Here is a 22707-nt window from a genome sequence, read left to right as displayed (position 1 = left end):
ACAGGTCCTCCGATTTGACACACTGAACTCTATCTGAGAAGTAGTTAGTGAACCAGGCGAGGCAGTCATTAGAGAATCCAAAGCTGTTGAGTCTGCCGATAAGAATACGGTGATTGACAGAGTCAAAAGCCTTGTCCAGGTCGATGAAGACAGTTGCACAGTACTGTCTTTTATCGATGGCTATTATGATATCGTTTAGGACCTTGAGCGTGGCTGAGGTGCACCCATGACCAACTCGGAAACCAGATTGCATAGGTGAGAAGGTACGATGGGATTTGAAATGGTTAGTGATCTGTTTGCTCACTTGGCTTTCGAAGACTTTAGAACAGCAGGGAAGGATGGATATAGGCCTGTAACCGTTTGTGTCTTCCCCTTTGAAGATTGGGATGACTGCGGCTGCTTTCCAATCTTTAGGAATCTCAGACGATAAGAAAGAGAGGTTGAACAGACTAGTAATAGGGGTATCTAACCCAATGTGAGAATTAAGCCAGAGATATTACTTGAGAAACAAGAGGAGCTTAAGAGAAACTTTAATAAGGAAAGCACATACTTGTGAACTCATTTGTTGCTACTGAGCTTTGCTCAGTACAAATGTAATTTAGATTCCATTCTTACATCTGCTGCAGAATATCTTGTAGCATTTTTTAATTAAGATGTCAAGCCCTAGGGAAGCTTGTTCCAACAGACTACTGCTAACTGAATGTCCTTCAATGCTTCAAGATTGTTTGGGAGAGAATAAACTTGGTTAACACTTTTTATGATCCATCTGTCTATGCACACATAATACTGCATTTAATACTTGCTAATCACATAGCTTAATCACTCTAACAGAATTCATAAAGCATTACTCACAGAGATTCACAGAAAGTATTCCCCAAATAATGCGGTGGAATTACAAATCCCAAATCTCTCTAGATAACTTTTTTCTGCATCACAGATCCCATCATGGAAGTCTGTGCTCTTAGGATTGTGTCTTGTCTGAGAACAGTGTATATTGTTTTTCCTGAAGGATGGAAACGGAGAGAAGACTCCAAAGCTCTTTTGGAAAACATAGAGCAGCCATGCAAGACGAGGGATTGTGGTGACTATGAATGTCTGATAAGAAGAACTGAGACGGAATAATTTACAGGGATGAGAATTTACAGTAGGTTTCATATTGGAGGGTTGCGATGAGGTATAGCGGAACACACATAGGAACTCATAATATGGATGTTGGACTGGTAAGGAATGTGAAAAAGAGGTGATAGGTAACGTCATGTCATTGAAGGGGCATTTGAAGATACATTCACAAGGATGGAGTTCTGGGATGAATAGAACAGAGAGAAACATTGAGAGGAAGAGAGAGATGGATTGAGTGGGATTTGAACAAGTGCATTTGGATTCCATCCCCTTATGAAGTAGCCTAGACATACCCTCCACTCACCGGCTATGTAATACTCCTTCTTCCCCTCTCCCTCTCTCCCTAGAGGTCAAGCTACAGTATAACTGTATACTTCTCTTTTTGTTCTCCCGCTGCATCCATTACATACGTCTCCCTGCCTGAATGCAATGCATGTCCGGGATGCTTTTCTCTAGGCGCCCATAGTGTATGCAATGTATTCACATCAGGTTCCTTGATGCCTGTATTTTTGCAGAATCATACCAGATCGACGCTTATCAATGATATCATGTTGGCATCACTTGCTTCCATTGTATATCATTAACTCAGTAGACATAGCTCACAGGGCTGTAGTGGAGCATACTCTAACTGTACACCAGCGACTCGCTAATCATGTACATAATGCAATTTATACATGTTATGCAAGAGAGACTGGAGTGCCTCTGCCAGGTCTGGCAGTAGTACAAGGTCAGAGTGGAAACATGTTTCCCTTTCTGGAATGTGTCTGACTTGGCATTTACAGAAATATGTCTGATCCAACTCCACTTCTATAACTGATAGGGAGACTCTGTTGAGTCATCAGGAATCAATTCAAGGTTGGCATTGGACTCATAGTGCATTCCATTCAGTGTTTGCATTCTGGTTGCATCTGGTTAGAGTTTGGCTGGAGGGACTGTATGATAAGCAGTATGTGGTCATCTTTTGGATGGCTGAAGAGTGGAATATGCCGATAGGGAGGATAGGGTCATCTTTTATTGGAAAGAAGGGTGGATGAAAGACTTGAGTCTGTCGGGGAGGTCTGGGACAAACAGAGAACATCAGTCTTCTCTCTCTCCTTTCCTTGTCGTTATTCCTCCCGCCTCTTCTCTCCAGCTCTCGCTCTCTCCCTCCATCTCTCTTTCCCTCTCTCCACAATGGCTCCCATCTGGTTGCTATGGAAACTCCACATATGTCTCCCACAGCTGTTTTTCAGTTTTCCCCAAAATGACAGCTGGTTGTTTTCTCTCTCTTTCTCGCACACTCTCCCTCTCTCTCTCTTCACGGTCAAACAGCCTGATGAAACAGAGCACACAGACAAACACACTCTCCCTCTCTCTCTTCATGGTCAAACAGCCTGATGAAACAGAGCACACAGACAAACACACTCTCCCTCTCTCTCTTCACGGTCAAACAGCCTGATGAAACAGAGCACACAGACAAACACACTCTCCCTCTCTCTCTTCACGGTCAAACAGCCTGATGAAACAGAGCACACAGACAAACACACTCTCCCTCTCTCTCTTCACGGTCAAACAGCCTGATGAAACAGAGCACACAGACAAACACACTCTCCCTCTCTCTCTTCACGGTCAAACAGCCTGATGAAACAGAGCACACAGACAAACACACTAAACACAGGGAAAAACAACCTGATTTACATTCATTTACACTGCTGCCAAAATGCTCACTCCCTGAGTTAGCACTGATAAAATCAAGTCCAGTTTGATTCGGTGCGCACACAGTTTTCATTAGGCATAAAAGGTGCAGTGAAATGTTTACCCGCAAGCTCACTCAACAGTACCGTACAACATCAATATCAATCATAATCAAATAAAAAGTAAGTAAGAAGGTAGTATGCACAGTGGTAATAATAATGCTAATCATGAAGACAGGGTATCCATTGGTTTTCCGTGAGTAGTATATGAGCTAGGTGGTAGTATTGTGTGTAGGGGATGGAAAAGACATGGTCTTGGAGTGTGTAGAGATGTAATGGTCCACAGCAATACTGGATAGTACCTGTCAATAATTTCAATAGAACATGACAGTGGGTAGCGTTGGCATATGAACCAATAGTAGAGCAGGACTTAGGACAGTGTTGACCTATGGACCAATAGAACAGCAGAACAGTGGGCAGTGTAAACGTGTGGACTAATAGAGAACCACAACACCGGAAAGTGTTGTCATGATCCAATAGAACAGAAACGGAACATCAGCCATATGGTCCAGCATACAGCACTTTTGTTTGATTGCCCTGAGGGTCAATACATACATAGCTCTTGACTTCTGACCTCTGTTCAGTCATGCTCAACAATGCCCTATAAAAACACATAGACGCGTCCTTCTAGTGTGTGGAAGGTCAAACAGACCTGATGCCGTCCAGACTGATGCCTGACTGTATCAGTCTATTATTTCTGATGACTAGTGATTCAATTAATATATACAGTAGTGTTCAGATTTCACAGTTTAGTCATTTAGCAGACAATGTTATCCAGGGTTATTCACCATTCTACTGAAGCACTGTAGGTGAACCAACCACCACATATGTTAATTAGCCTTAATTACTAACCTACAGTAGTTGGGATTATATTCCTGAGCTTTTAGGCGGGAGAGAGACGGTGTTTATGTGTGTGTGTGTGTGTGTGTGTGTGTGTATGTGAGAGAGAGCGAGCGAGAGAGAAATTAGTGTTGAATGACTTTAGGAAGGCTATGTTCTTCCTCATCAACCATTTAAGATCCATTAAGAACCAGAAGACTGTGTGCGTGCGCATATAAATGTGTGCGTGTGCATTAGTCATTTAGCAGACAATGTTATCAAGGGATATCTACCATTCTACTAAAGCACTGTAGGTGAGCCAACCACCATTATCCTTAATTACTAATCTAGGTGGGGTTATATTCCTGAGCTTTTAGGTGGGAGACAGAAAGGTGTGTATTTGTGTGGGCGTGCGTGTGCATAGCGTGTGTGTGTGTGTGTATGTGTGTGTGTGTGTGTGTGTGTGTGTGTGTGTGTGTGTGTGTGTGTGTGTGTGTGTGTGTGTGTGTGTGTGTGTGTGTGAGAGATAATTGTGTTCATTGACTTTAGGAAGGCTGTGTTCTTCCTCATCAACCATTTAAGCTCCAGTAAGGACCATTAGAAGACTGTGTGGGTGTGCATGTAAATGTGTGTGTCTTTCGGTGACTGTGTACTCGTGTGTTCATAATACATCCAGACATCCATCCATACGACTAGGATCCTCCATTATCAAGACTAAGCAAAGATTGGTTGGTTGAGAAGTGGGGTCCCTACGGTATATGACCTAGAGGGAAATGAATGGAGCGGCCTGTACTACATGAGGATCAGAAAAATAATCACTAACAAGTGATGCCACTGGCTGTGCTGAAACACACACTGCATGGTCAAACTGTACCGCAGTGAAACTGTTACATCATTGTTACAGTGGTGCCATGTCCTAGCTCAGCTTGACATGTATATGCCCTAACCAGCTGTGTATGTGAGTTGTCACCATACACACGTCTGTGTAGATAACGACCGCTGAGGTCAGCCATCCTCAATAGGCAGTTTTTGCTGTTATTTGCGCAAGAAACTTAACCCTAATTTGCTAAATATATACATACATACATACATACATACTACCAGTCAAGGGTTTTTCTTTATTTTTACTATTTTCTACATTGTAGAATAATAGTGAAGACATCTGTCATTGGAATTTCATAATTCCTATAATTAAATTCACTCAGTCTATTTTACAAGAATTTGTAAGATTCCTATTTGCATAAAATTAGATAATAGTATTCATTCTCGGAGCTCGCTCCCATTAAACCACGAACAAAGGTTAATATACAAAATATGACGCCATAGGTTATAAAATGTCCTTCCTCCTATCGACCAGGACAAAGCAGGTACAAACGTTTATTCCAACCCCCTAGCTCACACTCACTATTATCAAGATTAACTTCTGGAATCTTCACCTTCATCCATCACTATTTAGAAGACAGTTCCAGATAATGGAAAACCCAGGGAGGCACTTACTGCCTTATCTAAACATCCCAGAGTTAAGTTGAGTCAGTTCAACCATAGGTTAACGACCCTTTTTGCTTACTTAAAAACCCACAATCCATTCCTCCCCAACCTAGCTGAATGGTACTTATTATGTTTAATTACCCCCTGTTTCATGCTACACAATCCCTTCCTTATGAATTAACATTATTAATCAGATATAATAAAACAGAGTAGACGTTTAATTAGTTATAGTTCTATTTAAAAGAGTTCTATTTATTAAAAGTTCTATTTATTGTTTAGTCATTATTCATAAAATTCCTAACAACATCAAAACTATGAAATAACATATATGGAATCATGTAGTAACCAAAAAAGTGTTAAACAAATCAAAATATATTTATATTTGAGATTCTTCAAAGTCGCCACCCTTTGCCTTGATGACAGCTTTGCACACTCTTTGCATTCTCTCACCTGGAATGCATTTCAATTCACAGGTGTGGCTTGTTAAAAGTTCATTTGTGGATTGTCTTTTTTCTTAAGCAAGTGTTGTGACAAAGTAGGGCTGGTATACAGAAAATAGCTCTATTTGGTAAAAGACCAAGTCCATTGTAGCTCAAATAAGCAGAAACGACAGTCCATCATTACTTTAAGACATGAAGGTCAGTCAATACAGAAAATGTCAAGAACTTTGAATGTTTCTTCAAGTACATGATGAAACTGGCTTGGAGGATTGCAAAAGGACAGGAAGACCCAGAGTTACCTCTGCTGCAGACGATAAACTCATTAGAGTTAATTGCACATCAGATTGCAGGACAAATAAATTCTTCACAGAGTTCAAGTAACAGACACATCTCAACATCAACTGTTCAAAGGAGACAGCGTGAATCAAACATTCATGGTCGAATTTCTGCAAAGAAACCACTACTACAGGACACCAATAAGAAGAATAGACTTGCTTGGGCCAAGAAACACTATCAATGGATATTAGACCGGTGGAAATTTGTCCTTTAGTCCCAATGAGTCCAAATTTGAGATTTTTGGTTCCAACCGCTATGTCTTTGTGTGGCACAGAGTAGGTGAACGGATGATATCCACATGTGTGGTTCCCACCGTGAAGCATGGAGGAGGAGATGTGCTGGTGTGGGGGTGCTTGACTGGTGACACTGTCAGTGATTTATTTAGAATTCAAAGCACACTTAAAACTGCAAAATCTTATCTCCGCCAACAGGACGAGTGTGAACAGTATGGTGATGCATGGGTCGCAAGGAGGGGTTTGTTACTACATTAATAAATACAAATATCTATCCGGACCTTTGCCTTCTAGGAAATGTGTTTGACCGGACCTTCTCAAATAGTATTTGTGTACCCCTGACTTAAGGTAAAACGACCCTGTGGGGCTCCTCACTATGGTTCACCTTGGTGATTGCAGTGGTTGTTACGCTCACTGCTAATGGCTCTGGTTAAGTGAGTGTTTGAGAGAGTCAGTGAGTCAGTGTGTGCACAGACGCTTTATAGGTGTGTGTGTGTATGACAGTGCATGCCAGTCTGACAGAGGCTTGCGTGAGTAGTTCAGTGTTCTGCTGAGGTAAGGTCTCCCAGTGTTTATCCAGCATCCATCTTGGCTTATCACTGTTGTTGAGGGAAAATATGTCTAAAGACCTCCCCCCTCGCTCCTCTCTCTCTCTTTCTCTGCCCTCAAATCTGTCCATCTCAGTCTTTTATTCATTCTTTCTGTGTCTAATACTCTCCCTCAGTAATTTCCTTCTCCTTTTATCGCTTTCGTGTAGAATCATTATTGAGGGTAGTGGTTAGGGCAGATCTGGGTTAGTCTGTGAGTAAAGGCTCAGCAGTTCTGTGTTCCTTGTGAATAATAGATGTTGGTGGGTGAGTACTGATCGTTGTAAAGCAGATCTATGTCTATGTGTGAGTACAGTAGAATGGTTTGTAGAGAATTACCAGGTAATCTGTGTCAGTATGTCAGTGTTATGAATACTTTATTTGTAGTGCAGTGTGTTAGTGCAGTCCACTGTGGCTCAGTAGAGCTGATGGGATGTGAATGAATGAGCCGTGTGTTTCTAGGCAGGCGCTCCACCTGTCAGACCAACTCCAGTGTTTCCCATCTCCAGTCCTCCAGTACCCCCAACAGCACACATTTTTGCTGTAGTCCAGGACAAGCACACTTGATTCAACTTGTCAACTAATCATCAAGCCGTCAATGAGTTAAATCAAGTGAGTTTGTCTGGGGCTACAACAGAAATGGGTGCTATTGGGGATACTGGAGGACTACTATATAATACACACTGACTGACTGACTGACTGAGTGACTCCTGAAGGGCAAACAGAGAACAAGTCACACACAGGGGGATTTTACTGGAGAGGAGGAAGCTGTCGTGTGTGTGTGCTGCGTGTTGTGTGTGCATTTGCACTTGCGCTTTTATTGGGAAAATGCACTGGGTTTTTCCTAATAAACCGTTGTCTACCTATGTTGTTTATCTGGTATATTTCCTCCTGATGTCCTGCCTATCTCTGTTACTACATCCACATGTGTTCACACACCAAGCTGCACGTTTGCATTTCTCTCTCTCTGTTCTATGTTGCAGTGCTGCGTCTACTGAAGGAGAGAGCTGACCCCAACACACCTATCTCCTCCGGAGGATCTCTTCTACACCTGGTAAGAATACACATGCACACACACATGCACAAACACAACTACATCCACCTGCTGTTTTTCAATTAGCTCACCACTATCTGACCGCGCCTCTCTCTATCTCTTTCTCTCTCTTTCTCTTTCTCTCTCTCTCTTCATCCCATAGTGTGCTCGTCATGACAATGTGTTTGCGGCTGAGGTTCTGATCGAGCGAGGGTTAAACGTCAACCTGCAGGATGAGGACCTCTGGACAGCCCTGCACATAGCGTGTGTGTGTGACCACGCCGACATGGTGCTGCTACTACTGCTGGTGAGAAACACACACACGCGCAAGCACGCACGCACACACACATATACAGTTGAAGTCGGAAGTGAAACTGAGTCAGGTTTGTAGGCCTCCTTGCTCGCACACGCTTTTTCAGTTCTGCCCACAAATGTTCTATGGGATTGAGGTCAGGGCTTTGTGATGGCCACTCCAATACCGTGACTTTGTTGTCCTTTAGCCGTTTTGCCACAACTTTGGAAGTGTGCTTGGGGTCATTGTCCGTTTGGAAGACCCATTTGCGACCAAGCTTTAACTTCCTGACTGATATCTTGAAATGTTACTTCAAAATATCCACATAATTTTCTCTCCTCACGATGCCATCTATTTTGTGGTGCTGCCACCCCCGCGCTTCATGGTTAGGATGGTGTTCTTCGGCTTGCAAGCCTCCCATTTTTTCCTGCAAACATAACGATGGTCATTACGGTCAAACAGTTTTATTTTTGTTTCGTCAGACCAGAGGATATTTCTCCAAAAAGTACGATCTTTGTCCCCATGTGCAGTTGCAAACCGTAGTCTGGCGTTTTTGATAGTTTTTATAGCGTCTTCCTTGCTAAGCGGCCTTTCAGGTTATATCGATATGGGACTTGTTTAACTGTGGATATAGATACTTGTGTACCTGTTACCTCCAGCATCTCCACAAGGTCCTTTGCTGTTGTTCTGGGATTGATTTGCACTTTTCGCACCAAAGTACGTTCAGAACACGTCTCCTTCTTGAGCGGTATGACGGCTGCGTGGTCCCATGGTGTTTATACTTGCGTACTATTTTTTGTACAGATGAACGTGGTACGTTTAGGCATTTGGAAATTGCTCCCAAGGATGAACCAGACTTGTGGAGGCCTGCAAATTATTTTCTGAGGTCTTGGTTGATTTATTTTTTATTTTCCCGTGATCAAGCAAATAGGCAGTGAGTTTGAAGGTAGGCGTTGAAATACATCCACATCCACCTCCAATTGACTAAAACCATGTCAATTAGCCTATTAGAAGCTTCTAAAGCCATGACATAATTTTCTGCGATTTTCCAAGCTGTTTAAAGGCACAGTTAACTTAGTGTATGTAAACGTCTGACCCACTGGAATTGTGATACAGTGAAGTATAATTGAAATAATCTGTCTGTAAACAATTGTTGGAAAAATTACTTATGTCATGCACAAAGTAGATGTCCTAACCGACTTGCCAAAACCACAGTACGTTAATAAGAAATTTGTGGAGTGGTTGAAAAACGAGTTTTAGTGACTTCAATCTAAGTGTTTGTAAACTTCCAACTTCAACTGTGTGTGTATATATGTATAAATACACATATACACACACATAGTACGTATGGATAAAAAAGAGCTGGCCCTAAGGAGAGTGGTTCCTTGCAGTATCATAAAGGTTTTGGTCAGGTCTGGTGTCTGCAGTAGTAGACTGTCAGAGTGGTTTGCGTCAGGTCTGGTGTCTACAGTATTAGACTATCAGAGTGGTTTGGTTCAGGTCTGGTGTCTGCAGTATTAGACTATCAGAGTGGTTTGGGTCAGGTCTGGTGTCTACAGTATTAGACTATCAGAGTGGTTTGGGTCAGGTCTGGTGTCTGCAGTATTAGACTATCAGAGTGGTTTGGGTCAGGTCTGGTGTCTACAGTATTAGACTATCAGAGTGGTTTGGGTCAGGTCTGGTGTCTGCAGTATTAGACTATCAGAGTGGTTTGGTTCAGGTCTGGTGTCTGCAGTATTAGACTATCAGAGTGGTTTGGGTCAGGTCTGGTGTCTACAGTATTAGACTATCAGAGTGGTTTGGGTCAGGTCTGGTGTCTGCAGTATTAGACTATCAGAGTGGTTTGGTTCAGGTCTGGTGTCTGCAGTATTAGACTATCAGAGGGGTTTGGGTCAGGTCTGGTGTCTGCAGTATTAGACTATCAGAGTGGTTTGGGTCAGGTCTGGTGTCTACAGTATTAGACTATCAGAGTGGTTTGGGTCAGGTCTGGTGTCTGCAGTATTGGACTATCAGAGTGGTTTGGGTCAGGTCTGGTGTCTACAGTATTAGACTGTCAGAGTGGTTTGGGTCAGGTCTGGTGTCTGCAGTATTAGACTGTCAGAGTGGTTTGGGTCAGGTCTGGTGTCTGCAGTATTAGACTATCAGAGTGGTTTGGGTCAGGTCTGGTGTCTGCAGTATTAGACTATCAGAGGGGTTTGGGTCAGGTCTGGTGTCTGCAGTATTAGACTATCAGAGGGGTTTGGTTCAGGTCTGGTGTCTGCAGTATTAGACTATCAGAGTGGTTTGGGTCAGGTCTGGTGTCTACAGTATTAGACTATCAGAGTGGTTTGGGTCAGGTCTGGTGTCTGCAGTATTAGACTGTCAGAGGGGTTTGGGTCAGGTCTGGTGTCTGCAGTATTAGACTATCAGAGGGGTTTGGGTCAGGTCTGGTGTCTGCAGTATTAGACTATCAGAGTGGTTTGGGTCAGGTCTGGTGTCTGCAGTATTAGACTATCAGAGTGGTTTGGGTCAGGTCTGGTGTCTACAGTATTAGACTATCAGAGTGGTTTGGTTCAGGTCTGGTGTCTGCAGTATTAGACTATCAGAGGGGTTTGGGTCAGGTCTGGTGTCTGCAGTATTAGACTATCAGAGGGGTTTGGGTCAGGTCTGGTGTCTGCAGTATTAGACTATCAGAGTGGTTTGGGTCAGGTCTGGTGTCTGCAGTATTAGACTGTCAGAGTGGTTTGGGTCAGGTCTGGTGTCTGCAGTATTAGACTATCAGAGGGGTTTGGGTCAGGTCTGGTATCTGCAGTATTAGACTATCAGAGTGGTTTGGTTCAGGTCTGGTGTCTGCAGTATTAGACTATCAGAGGGGTTTGGGTCAGGTCTGGTGTCTACAGTATTAGACTATCAGAGGGGTTTGGGTCAGGTCTGGTGTCTGCAGTATTAGACTATCAGAGTGGTTTGGGTCAGGTCTGGTGTCTGCAGTATTAGACTATCAGAGTGGTTTGGGTCAGGTCTGGTGTCTACAGTATTAGACTATCAGAGGGGTTTGGGTCAGGTCTGGTGTCTGCAGTATTAGACTATCAGAGTGGTTTGGGTCAGGTCTGGTGTCTGCAGTAGTAGACTGTCAGAGTGGTTTGGGTCAGGTCTGGTGTCTGCAGTATTAGACTATCAGAGTGGTTTGGGTCAGGTCTGGTGTCTGCAGTAGTAGACTGTCAGAGTGGTTTGGGTCAGGTCTGGTGTCTGCAGTATTAGACTATCAGAGGGGTTTGGGTCAGGTCTGGTGTCTACAGTATTAGACTATCAGAGTGGTTTGGGTCAGGTCTGGTGTCTGCAGTATCAGACTATCAGAGGGGTTTGGGTCAGGTCTGGTGTCTGCAGTATTAGACTATCAGAGTGGTTTGGTTCAGGTCTGGTGTCTGCAGTATTAGACTATCAGAGGGGTTTGGGTCAGGTCTGGTGTCTGCAGTATTAGACTATCAGAGGGGTTTGGGTCAGGTCTGGTGTCTGCAGTATTAGACTATCAGAGTGGTTTGGGTCAGGTCTGGTGTCTGCAGTATTAGACTATCAAAGTGGTTTGGGTCAGGTCTGGTGTCTGCAGTATTAGACTATCAGAGGGGTTTGGGTCAGGTCTGGTGTCTGCAGTATTAGACTATCAGAGTGGTTTGGGTCAGGTCTGGTGTCTGCAGTATTAGACTATCAGAGTGGTTTGGGTCAGGTCTGGTGTCTGCAGTATTAGACTATCAGAGGGGTTTGGGTCAGGTCTGGTGTCTGCAGTATTAGACTATCAGAGGGGTTTGGGTCAGGTCTGGTGTCTGCAGTATTAGACTATCAGAGTGGTTTGGGTCAGGTCTGGTGTCTGCAGTATTAGACTATCAGAGGGGTTTGGGTCAGGTCTGGTGTCTGCAGTATTAGACTATCAGAGGGGTTTGGGTCAGGTCTGGTGTCTACAGTATTAGACTATCAGAGTGGTTTGGGTCAGGTCTGGTGTCTGCAGTATTAGACTATCAGAGTGGTTTGGGTCAGGTCTGGTGTCTGCAGTATTAGACTATCAGAGGGGTTTGGGTCAGGTCTGGTGTCTGCAGTATTAGACTATCAGAGTGGTTTGGGTCAGGTCTGGTGTCTGCAGTATTAGACTATCAGAGGGGTTTGGGTCAGGTCTGGTGTCTGCAGTATTAGACTATCAGAGGGGTTTGGGTCAGGTCTGGTGTCTGCAGTATTAGACTATCAGAGTGGTTTGGGTCAGGTCTGGTGTCTGCAGTATTAGACTATCAGAGGGGTTTGGGTCAGGTCTGGTGTCTGCAGTATTAGACTGTCAGAGGGGTTTGGGTCAGGTCTGGTGTCTGCAGTATTAGACTATCAGAGGGGTTTGGGTCAGGTCTGGTGTCTACAGTATTAGACTATCAGAGTGGTTTGGGTCAGGTCTGGTGTCTGCAGTATTAGACTATCAGAGTGGTTTGGGTCAGGTCTGGTGTCTGCAGTATTAGACTATCAGAGTGGTTTGGTTCAGGTCTGGTGTCTGCAGTATTAGACTGTCAGAGGGGTTTGGGTCAGGTCTGGTGTCTGCAGTATTAGACTATCAGAGTGGTTTGGGTCAGGTCTGGTGTTCTCCTGATTAGGTCCAGAGTGAGACAGGAACAGCCGTAAAGGAGGGGACAGGAGCAGGTGGAGACATGGAGGTTGGGCTGTGTTTGGTTTGGTGTTAGGTCCTATTCCGGTTATGTTGGTTGGGTCTGGTGTGGTAGTGTGGCAGCAGACCCTGTATGGCGGGGTGGGCTTGAGATACACTCAGGGGAGATGTGGCTGTGTTTGAAGAGTTGCCAGAAAGAGCGAGAGAGAGAGAGTATGTGTGTCTGTGTTTTCACCTCCCCTCTTTCTATCGGAGCAGTGTTTGATTTCCCTAAAGCAGTGCTGCAAGAGGAGAGCTGCATCAGTGGGTCTGTGTGTGATATAAATATGCCAAACACTACTCCTGCCAAGGGGACCACTTGAGTGAGAGAGTGAGAGAGTGAGAGAGAAAGAGAGACTCTAAATGTCTTCCATTCACTTTCAACTGAGACCCACTTTCTAGCTAATGAGGTCACATCTACAGTACTCACACAGGATTCAGCTTTACTGTCAGTCAGGAGAGAGAGAGAGGTATGGAATGTTAGGGTGAGAGAGGGGTAAGAAGAAAGATTTTCAAGCTACTGTAAACAAAATGATTACATGCTTCTTCAGCTTCCCTTTGGTAAATTATGAGGGAAGTGTGTAAGTATCTGTGCAGCCTTGTGTGTGTTTGTGTGAGCAAGCTCAATGAAAGAATGAATGAGATTCCCCCAAAAAATGAATGGCTGTGCGTGCATGTATCTTTCTCTGTGTGTCTCTCTCTCTGTCTCTCTGTTTGTCTCTCTATCTCAATTCAATTTAAGGGCTTTATTGGCATGGGAACTCTCTTATTCTCTCCCCACCCCACCCCTCCTCAACCTTCTCTCTCTCCTTCTCCCTTCCCCTTCCCCCTCCGCACCCCCACATATCTCTCTCTCTCTCTCTGTGTTTGTGTGCGTGCATGTGTAAATGTATGTGTGTTCCTCAGAGTAAGATAACATATATTACAGAATTATCAGAAGGGTACAGGAGGACAGCTGAAAGGAGAGCTGAGGCAGTGGCTGAGTAAAATTTTTGAAGCTGATACAGCCTCTGCTTCCCTTTCTCTTTCTGCCTTCCTGACACCACATGTCTTATCCAGCACTGAGCCTGCCAATGCACAGTCACTCTGCTCCGATCCCAAGTAAGACCGCAATCAGGGCATGTTTTGTTGATCATTCCTATGGAACTGCTGATAAACATGAAGCTGATTTACACAATCAGTGCTTTGTAGTGAACGTTTATACTATTAGTGTTATGTTGTGCATTCTAAGGCATTGTACAATTGTTATAGATGCTCTTGAAACAGTGCCTTCAGAAGGCATTCAGACCCCACAACTTTTTTAGTTACTTATTTTAAAATGGATTGAATAGTTTTCCCCCCTCATCAATCTACGCACAATAACCAATAATGACAAAGTAATAACAGGTTTTGAGAAGTGTTGGCAAATGTATATATATATATATATATATATTCTTTAAATACCTTATTTGTGTTAGTATTTATATTTATAGTATTTATACCCTTTGCTATTGTCACAGGCCAGCTCATAGCCTGTGGCAAAAATGAGGGGACGCAAACAACAGGTATAGGCCAATTTAAAAAAATGCTCTTTATTGTAAACAAAACTATTCACTAAACTAAGAAAAAGGAATGAGGTGTGGAAGTATCATAATGTAAGGTGTATGTAAAGTGCATGGATGCGTGAATCTGTGTGTGTGAATGACTGAGTGAAAACTATGCAAAAGTACAAAAGAACAAACAAAACAGGTTCATACCTGGAGGAGCGGAGAGAGAGAGAGAGGTGATTAGTGACAGTTTAAATACTCTGATCCCAGATGACTCCAATCACTAACGACCCTCCTCTGCATGCAGGAGGAACCGCCCCTGCAATGCAGAGGAGGAGCTGTGACACCCCCCTTTTTAAACTGAGGGTCCCACCCTCAACCCAACTTCCTCCAACATATTCAAAACAATTCAAATTTCCCCAAAAACAAACAAAAAGGATACCTGCCCCGGCTCCTAGTAGTAGCCACGTGTCCCCCAACTGACTGTCCACCCCTCAAACTCGGCAGCCCTGGTACCTAGGGAGCAATTTAAGAGGAAAGAGACGCAGACAGCCCATAGGGGTCAGCAGATAGAATATACAAACTAGGTTAAAGGAGCATGGGACAGAGCATCAGCAATGTTATTATCCTTACCACTAATGTGTCTAATATCAAGGTTGAATGGTTGCAAGAACAAAGCCCAACGCATCAGGCGCTGGTTGGGATTTTGCAGGGACCACAGAAAAATAAGTGGGCTGTGGTCAGTGAACACAGTTAAAGGGGTCAAACCAGAACCAACATAGACCTCGAAGTGCTGTAAAGCCCAAATGAGACCTAAAGCCTCCTTTTCAATTACAGAATAGTTTTTCTGATACTTATTACATTTCCGGGAGAAGAAACTGACTGGACACTCAACATTGTTATCATTCTCCTGGAGAAGCACAGCCCCAGCGCCGATTTGAAAGTTTGGTGCTGCCAATGCAGGTGCCAAACACAAAAGAGCCTTAACTGCATCAAATGCCTCTTGACACTGGGTGGACCAGATAAATTCAGCCTTGGCCTTCAACAGATTGGTCAGGGGGGACACTACTACTGAAAAGTTTTTACAGAAAGCATGGTAGTACCCCGCCATTCCCAGGAAGCGCATCAGTTCTTTCTTTGTGCATGGCTGTGGGAACTGCTTCACAGCCTGGACCTTGGCTTCCACGGGACAGACAAAACCCTGACCAACAACCTTGCTTAGGTATGTGACTGTAGCTTTGGAAAACTCACATTTTGCCAAATTAATAGTCAACCTGGCCCACACCAGTCTTTCGAACAGGGCTTGCACTCTCCAAACATGCTCCTCCCAGGAGTCTGAGTAGATGACCGAGTAGAGTAGATGATCGTCCAAATACACGGCACACCCTTCCAGACCTGAGACCACCGGATTCATTAGCCTCTGGAAGGTGGCTGGAGCATTCTGCAAGCTGAAAGGCATCACTGTATAACAAAGCAGATGGAGTTATAAAGGCAGCAATCTCACAAGCTCTTTTGGTAAGGGGTACTTGCCAATATCCCTTTAAAAGATCAAATTTGCTAACATACTTTGCTGACCCAACTTGATCAATACAGTCCTCCATCCTAGGAAGAGGGTAAAGGTCTGCTTTAGTAACATTGCTAACTTTTCTATCAGTGCAAGGTCTGAAAGTGGAATCAGACTTTTTGACAAAAAGACAGGGTGAAGCCCAATTTGAACAACATGGCTCCGCAATACCATTGTCAAACATATACTGCACCTCTGTTTCCAGTTTCAATCTCTTCTCCTCAGATACACGATCAAATCTCAGTTTGATAGGCTTAGCATCTCCTATGTCTATATCATGCTCAATTAAGTGGGTTTGCGATGGAGTTTCAGAAAACAAAACAGGGTAGTTTCTAATACGAGCTACCAATTCATCACGTTTCTCAGAGTCTAAATGATCTACCAAAACCCCAAGGCTTGGCAAAGTCTGGGAGTTTTTCAACCGACCTTGTAAGACCTCATCCGAAACCTTAAAGTCCTCCTCTTCTCCACCCTCCACCAAATTAAAGCCACAAGATGCAGTGACTGGAGCAGCAGTCAATGCTGACCTCACCGCTGGAGTGCCTTCTACTTTGCTTAGATCACGGGAGGGATAACATTTTAACAGGTTCACATGTCATAATTTAGAGGACTTCCTATGACTAGGGGTTTCAATAAAATAGTTCAAATCTGACACTTTACGCAACACATTGAAAGGACCACAATATTTTGCCTGAAAAGGTACACTTACAAGAGGCAGAAGAGCAAGTACACGATTACCGGGACTAAACTCACGCAGCTCAGCCAGTCCGTCATATATCAGTTTCATTTTCCGCTGAGAAGATTTTAGTTTTTCTTTCGCCAGTTCACCAGCCCTATACAACTTCAACCTAAAACCATTTACATAGTCAATAAGGTTCTGAGGTGGTTCCTCAGGCAAATAACCATCCTGCAACACTGATAAAGGCCCACATACCTTATGACCAAACACTAAGTCATTTTTTAAAGTTTGATGAAAACGTTCCAAAGCTCCATGGCTCTGGGCATGGAACGCAGTAGACTTGTTGTGTTTAACTTTAAGCTGTTTGAGAACCTGAGCAAATAAATGGGAGGTCAAATGTTGAAATAAATTGACTTAACGCTTTAACTACTGATTTTGAAGTTATGGTACGCAAGGAAAAAGCTGCCGGATATCTAGTTGCTTGACACATAACAGTTAATAAGTAGCTATGACCTGACTTGGACCTTGGTAAAGGCCCAACGCAATCGATAATAAGATGCCCAAAGGTTGCCCTATGGCTGGTATTGGATTCAAAGGTGCTAGCTTTACAACCTGGTTTGGCTTGCTTGTGCGCTGACATGTATCACAAGTTTTAATAAACTGAGATACATTCCGCTTTAAACGTGGCCAGAAAAAATAACGAAGTACGCGATCATAAGTTTTACGAACACCCATATGACCTGCCACATCACCCTGTGAAGTTTGCAACACTTTATGTTGCAAAGTAGTAGGTACAACTATTTGAAAGACTGGTTCTCCTAGACCCTGATCATAGTGTGGAAACCATTTCCTGACTAACAGCCCATCAAGAAGAAAATAACACTGAGCACTATTCCTCACCACTGAATCAGGAACAACTTTATCAAACAGATCAGCCAAGTTAGTATCGGCCTTTTGCTCAGCCATCAATGAATCTCTAGAACTAGTCAACTGTTCTGTCTGTAGTTTGACTGGCAACTCAAGACTTTCTGGCTTACTCTCCATCTCCTTACGAGAGGCCGCGCGGGTAACCGCACAAACTGGAAATACCTCAGGAGACATACAGTTTTGATCCGGCGATTCCCTTGCAGGTGACACTGAAGGTTGCTTCTTACAGATGTTTAGCTTGCCATCTGCCCACACCTTACTACCTGCCAAGTCATTCCCCAAAATCATGTGGACTCCCTCTACTGGCAACTGGGGTCTAACCCCAACATCTACATCACCCTCTACCAGACCACATTTTAGGGTAACTTCATGTAAAGGACAAGAGAATGGAACTAAACCCAAACCCAAACCACATCCCATTACACAACTGCCAGTATCAGACTCTTTAGAGAACGGCAAAACAGATTCCAGAATAAAATAACAACACAGCAGGTTTAACTTGACCTGACTTTTTTGATTTAAGCAGAGGACAATCTTTCTTCCAATGTCCTTCAACTAAACAGTAGCGACAGGTATTAGCATTAACCGGTGCTTTAAGTCCTCCAGACCCAAACTTCTGCCGAGGTCTTTGGAAAGAAGCCCCAGAAAAAGATGATCTACTATTCCTAGGAGTAAAGTTATTTTTATGGTACATGTCACTGTTTGACTCAAAATGGTTTTTATGTGTTAGCCTGTACTCATCTGCAAGGATTGCTGCATCACTTGGAGACTTAACTTTACATTTATTCATGTATGTAGCAACCTGGTCAGACAAAGAATTTTTGAACTGTTCTAACACAATCAAATTAGACAGACCCTCAAAAGTACTAACTTCAGAAGCTGTACACCAATGATTAAATGCAGAAGTCAAATCACGAACAAACTCAGAATCCCAGGTGACTCCAATCACAAACAAACCTCCTCTGCCTGCAGGAGGAACCACCCCTGCAATGCAGAGGAGGAGCCGTGACACTATGACAATCAAAATTAAGCTCAGTTGCATCCTGTTTACATTAATCATCCTTGATATGTTTCTACAACTTCAGTGTGAGTCCACCTGTGGTAAATTAAATTGATTGGACATGATTTGGAAAGGCACACAACTGTCTATATAAGGTCCAATAGTTCACAGTGCATGTCAGAGCAAAAACCAAGCCATGAGGTCGAACAAATTCTCCGTAGAGCTCATTGTGTCGAGGCACAGATCTGGGGAAGGGTCCCAAAACATTTCTGCAGCATTGAAGGTCCCAAAGGGACACAGTGGCCTCCATCATTCTTAAATGAAAGAAGTTTGGAACCACCAAGCCTGGCTGCCCGGCCAAACTGAGCAATCGGGGGAGAAGGGCTTTGGTCAGGGAGGAGACCAAGAACCTGATGATCACTCTGACAGAGCTCCAGAGTTCCTCTGTGGATATGGGAGAACCTTTCAGAAGGACAACCATCTCTGCAGCACTCCACCAATCAGGCCTTTGTGGTAGAGTGGCCAATACGGAAGCCACTCCTCAGTAAAATGCACATGCCTGCTTGGAGTTTGAAAAAAGGCAGCTAAAGGACTCTCAGACCATGAGAAACAAGATTCTCTGTTCTGATGAAACCAAGATTGAACATTTTGGCCTGAATGCCATGCGTCAAGTCTGGAGGAAACCAGGCACCTCTCATCACCTGGCCAATACCATCTCTGCGGTTAACCATGGTGGGGGCAGCATCATGCTGTGGGGATGTTTTTCAGCAGCCGGGACTGTGAGACTAATCAGGATCAAGGGAAAGACGAACAGAGCAAAGTACAGAGAAATCCTTGATGAAAACCTGCTCCAGAGCGCTCAGGACCTCAGACTGGGGCGAAGTTTCACCTTCCAGCAGGACAACAACCCTAGGCACACAGCCAAGACCATGCAGGAGTGGTTTCGGGGATAAGTCTCTGAATGTCCTTCAGTGGCCCAGCCAGATCTCAGACTTGAACCCGATCGAAAATCTCTGGAAAGACCTGAAAATAGCTCTGCAGCAATGCTCCCTATCCAACCTGAGAGTTTGAGAGAATATACAGAGAAGGATGGGAGAAACTCCCCAAATACCCAAGAAGACTCAAGGCTGTAATTGCAGCCAAAGGTGCTTCAACAAAGTACTGAGTAGAGTCTGAAAACTTATTTAAATGTGATATTTCTGGGGTTTTTTTCACCTTTATTTAAGCAGGTAGGCTAGTTGAGAACAAGTTCTCATTTACAACTGCGACCTGGCCAATATAAAGCATAGCAGTGTGAACAGACAACAACACAGAGTTACACATGGAGTAAACAATTAACAAGTCAAAAACACAGTAGAAAAAAAAGAGAGTCTATATACATTGTGTGCAAAAGGCATGAGGAGGTAGGCGAATAATTACAATTTAGCAGATTAACACTGGAGTGATAAATGATCAGATGGTCATGTGCAGGTAGAGATACTGGTGTGCAAAAGAGCAGAAAAGTAAATAAATAAAAACAGCATAGGGATGAGGTAGGTAAATTGGGTGGGCTATTTACCGATGGACTATGTACAGCTGCAGCGATCAGTTAGCTGCTCAGATAGCAGATGTTTAAAAGTTGGTGAGGGAGATAAAAGTCTCCAACTTCAACGATTTTTGCAATTCGTGCCAGTCACAGGCAGCAGAGAACTGTAAGGAAAGGCGGCCAAATGAGGTGTTGGCTTTAGGGATGATCAGTGAGATACACCTGCTGTAGCGCGTGCTACGGGTGGGTGTTGCCATCGTGACCAGTAAACTGAGATAAGGCGGAGCTTTACCTAGCATGGACTTGTAGATGACCTGGAGCCAGTGGGTCTGGCGACGAATATGTAGCGAGGGCCAGCCGACTAGAGCATACAGGTCTCAGTGGTGGGTGGTATAAGGTACTTTAGTAACAAAACTGATGGTTCTGTGATAAACTGCATCTAGTTTGCTGAGTAGAGTATTGGAAGCTATTTTGTAGATGACATCGCCGAAGTCGAGGATCGGTAGGATAGTCAGTTTTACTAGGGTAAGTTTGGCGGCATGAGTGAAGGAGGCTTTGTTGCGAAATAGAAAGCCGATTCTAGATTTTATTTTGGATTGAAGATGTTTAATATGAGTCTGGAAGGAGAGTTTACAGTCTAGCCAGACACCTAGGTACTTATAGATGTCCACATATTCTAGGTCGGAACCATCCAGGGTGGTGATGCTAGTTGGGCGTGCGGGTGCAGGCAGCAAACGGTTGAAAAGCATGCATTTGGTTTTACTAGCGTTTAAGAGCAGTTGGAGGCCACGGAAGGAGTGTTGTATGGCATTGAAGCTCGTTTGGAGGTTAGATAGCACAGTGTCCAAGGAAGTGCCAGAAGTATACAGAATGGTGTCGTCTGCGTAGAGGTGGATCAGGGAATCGCCCGCAGCCAGAGCAACATCATTGATATATACAGAGAAAAGAGTCGGCCCGAGAATTGAACCCTGTGGCACCCCCATAGAGACTGCCAGAGGACCAGACAACATGCCCTCCGATTTGACACACTGAACTCTGTCTGCAAAGTAGTTGGTGAACCAGGCAAGGCAGTCATTAGAAAAACCGAGGCTACTGAGTCTGCCGATAAGAATATGGTGATTGACAGAGTCGAAAGCCTTTGGGCCAGGTCGATGAAGACGGCTGCACAGAACTGTCTTTTATCGATGGCGGTTATGATATCGTTTAGTACCTTGAGCGTGGCTGAGGTGCACCCGTGACCGGCTCGGAAACCAGATTGCACCGCGGAGAAGGTACGGTGGGATTCGAGACGGTCAGTGATCTGTTTGTTGACTTGGCTTTCGAAGACCTTAGATAGGCAGGGCAGGATGGATATAGGTCTGTAACAGTTTGGGTCCAGGGTGTCACCCCCTTTGAAGAGGGGGATAACCGCGGCCGCTTTCCAGTCCTTGGGGATCTCAGACGATATGAAAGAGAGGTTGAACAGGCTGGTAATAGGGGTTGGGACAATGGCGGCGGATAGTTTCAGAAATAGAGGGTCCAGATTGTCAAGCCCAGCTGATTTGTACGGGTTGTTTTTTCTTCATATAGATTTGCAACAAAATTCTAAAAACCTGTTTTTGCTTTGTCATTATGGGGTATTGTGTGTAGATTGATGAAGGAAAAAAACTATTTAAGCAGTTTTAGAATAAGCTCTGTACTTAATAAAATGTGGAAAAAGTGAAGGGGTCTGAATACTTACTGAATACACTGTACATATACAGTATTCATATTAGGACGTATTTCAGGGAATTTCCCAAACAATGTGCTCGGTCTAATGTAGGGACATTTACTATTTTCAGAGTGATTCACCATATCAGAATGATTGACAGACTTAACTTTGATTAACATGTGAAGATATGCAAACAAAAATGTCCTGTTCATTCATGCAGTTATCCATTGTGTCATTCCTTTCATCTCCTCCTCTTCTTCATCCATGTCCTTGGGTTTGCATTCCTGCATCCTAAATAGAGGACAGTGTTTGTGCTGACGGAGATGACACAGTGGCTGTATTTGCTGGGATGGAGGGGGTAACATTATTTTCTCTCACCCTCTCTCTCTCTCTCTGTTTGCTAGTGCTAATGCTAATTATCTTATCACCGCATTGCAAACAGCTGGTGTGGGAGGAAGCTTCCCAATTTCCCATGCACTCCCAATACCCATTCCCAACCCTGTTCCCAACCCCATTCTAAACCCCTATTCCCAGCTCCGGGTACTGCTCCGTCTCACAGGATTTAGCCTGTCTGTGTGCCTGTGAGAGGAGTGGAGGGGATTTTAGTCATGGAAATGTTTAGTTTGGTTATAAAACTATGATAGGAGCCAATAGGCAACAACAGAGTAGTGTTCCTTCATGCTAAAGCTAGCCTGGCCTTATATTAAATGTGAGTTGGGTTAAATTTGAGTTAAAGACTGTTTAGACAGACAGGCCAATTCTGATATTTTTTCCACTAATTGGTATTTTGACCAATCTCATCAGATCATTTCACATCATATATTTTTTCTGAGCCTGATCTGATTGGTCAAAATACCAATTAGTGGAAAAAAATATCAGAATTGGGCTGCCTGTCTAAATGCAGCCATAGTGAGGTATTCATCATTAATTTACAGCTCATCCATGTTGGTTCCCCGTATGAGGATACTTATCCTCTACGATCAAACACCCGTATGCACAATAACAATTATGAAGAGATGGAATAATTGTTTCTATAGTCTAGTCTAGTTGAGTAGCAATCTCTGT

The 22707-nt window shown here is 43.8% G+C and overlaps 1 protein-coding gene across 7 annotated transcripts in view; it reads left to right on the top strand.

The window, feature by feature from the left end:
* Positions 1-22707, top strand: part of LOC110502073 (unconventional myosin-XVI) — a 236116-nt gene that overhangs the window by 65812 nt on the left and 147597 nt on the right. For all 7 annotated transcript variants that reach the window (XM_036958970.2, XM_036958966.2, XM_036958972.2 and 4 more), the window contains exons 3-4: positions 7739-7809; positions 7952-8095. In XM_036958970.2, coding sequence (XP_036814865.1) covers positions 7739-7809; positions 7952-8095 — 215 coding nt within the window. The remainder of the gene's footprint in view (positions 1-7738; positions 7810-7951; positions 8096-22707) is intronic.

Source organism: Oncorhynchus mykiss, chromosome 22, assembly GCF_057628025.1.
Source record: "Oncorhynchus mykiss isolate SJ-2025 chromosome 22, ASM5762802v1, whole genome shotgun sequence".
In the NCBI taxonomy this organism is placed as follows: Eukaryota; Metazoa; Chordata; class Actinopteri; order Salmoniformes; family Salmonidae; genus Oncorhynchus; species Oncorhynchus mykiss.
Note: the sequence above shows the minus strand (reverse complement) of the source record. Positions and strands in the feature narration are given on the sequence as shown.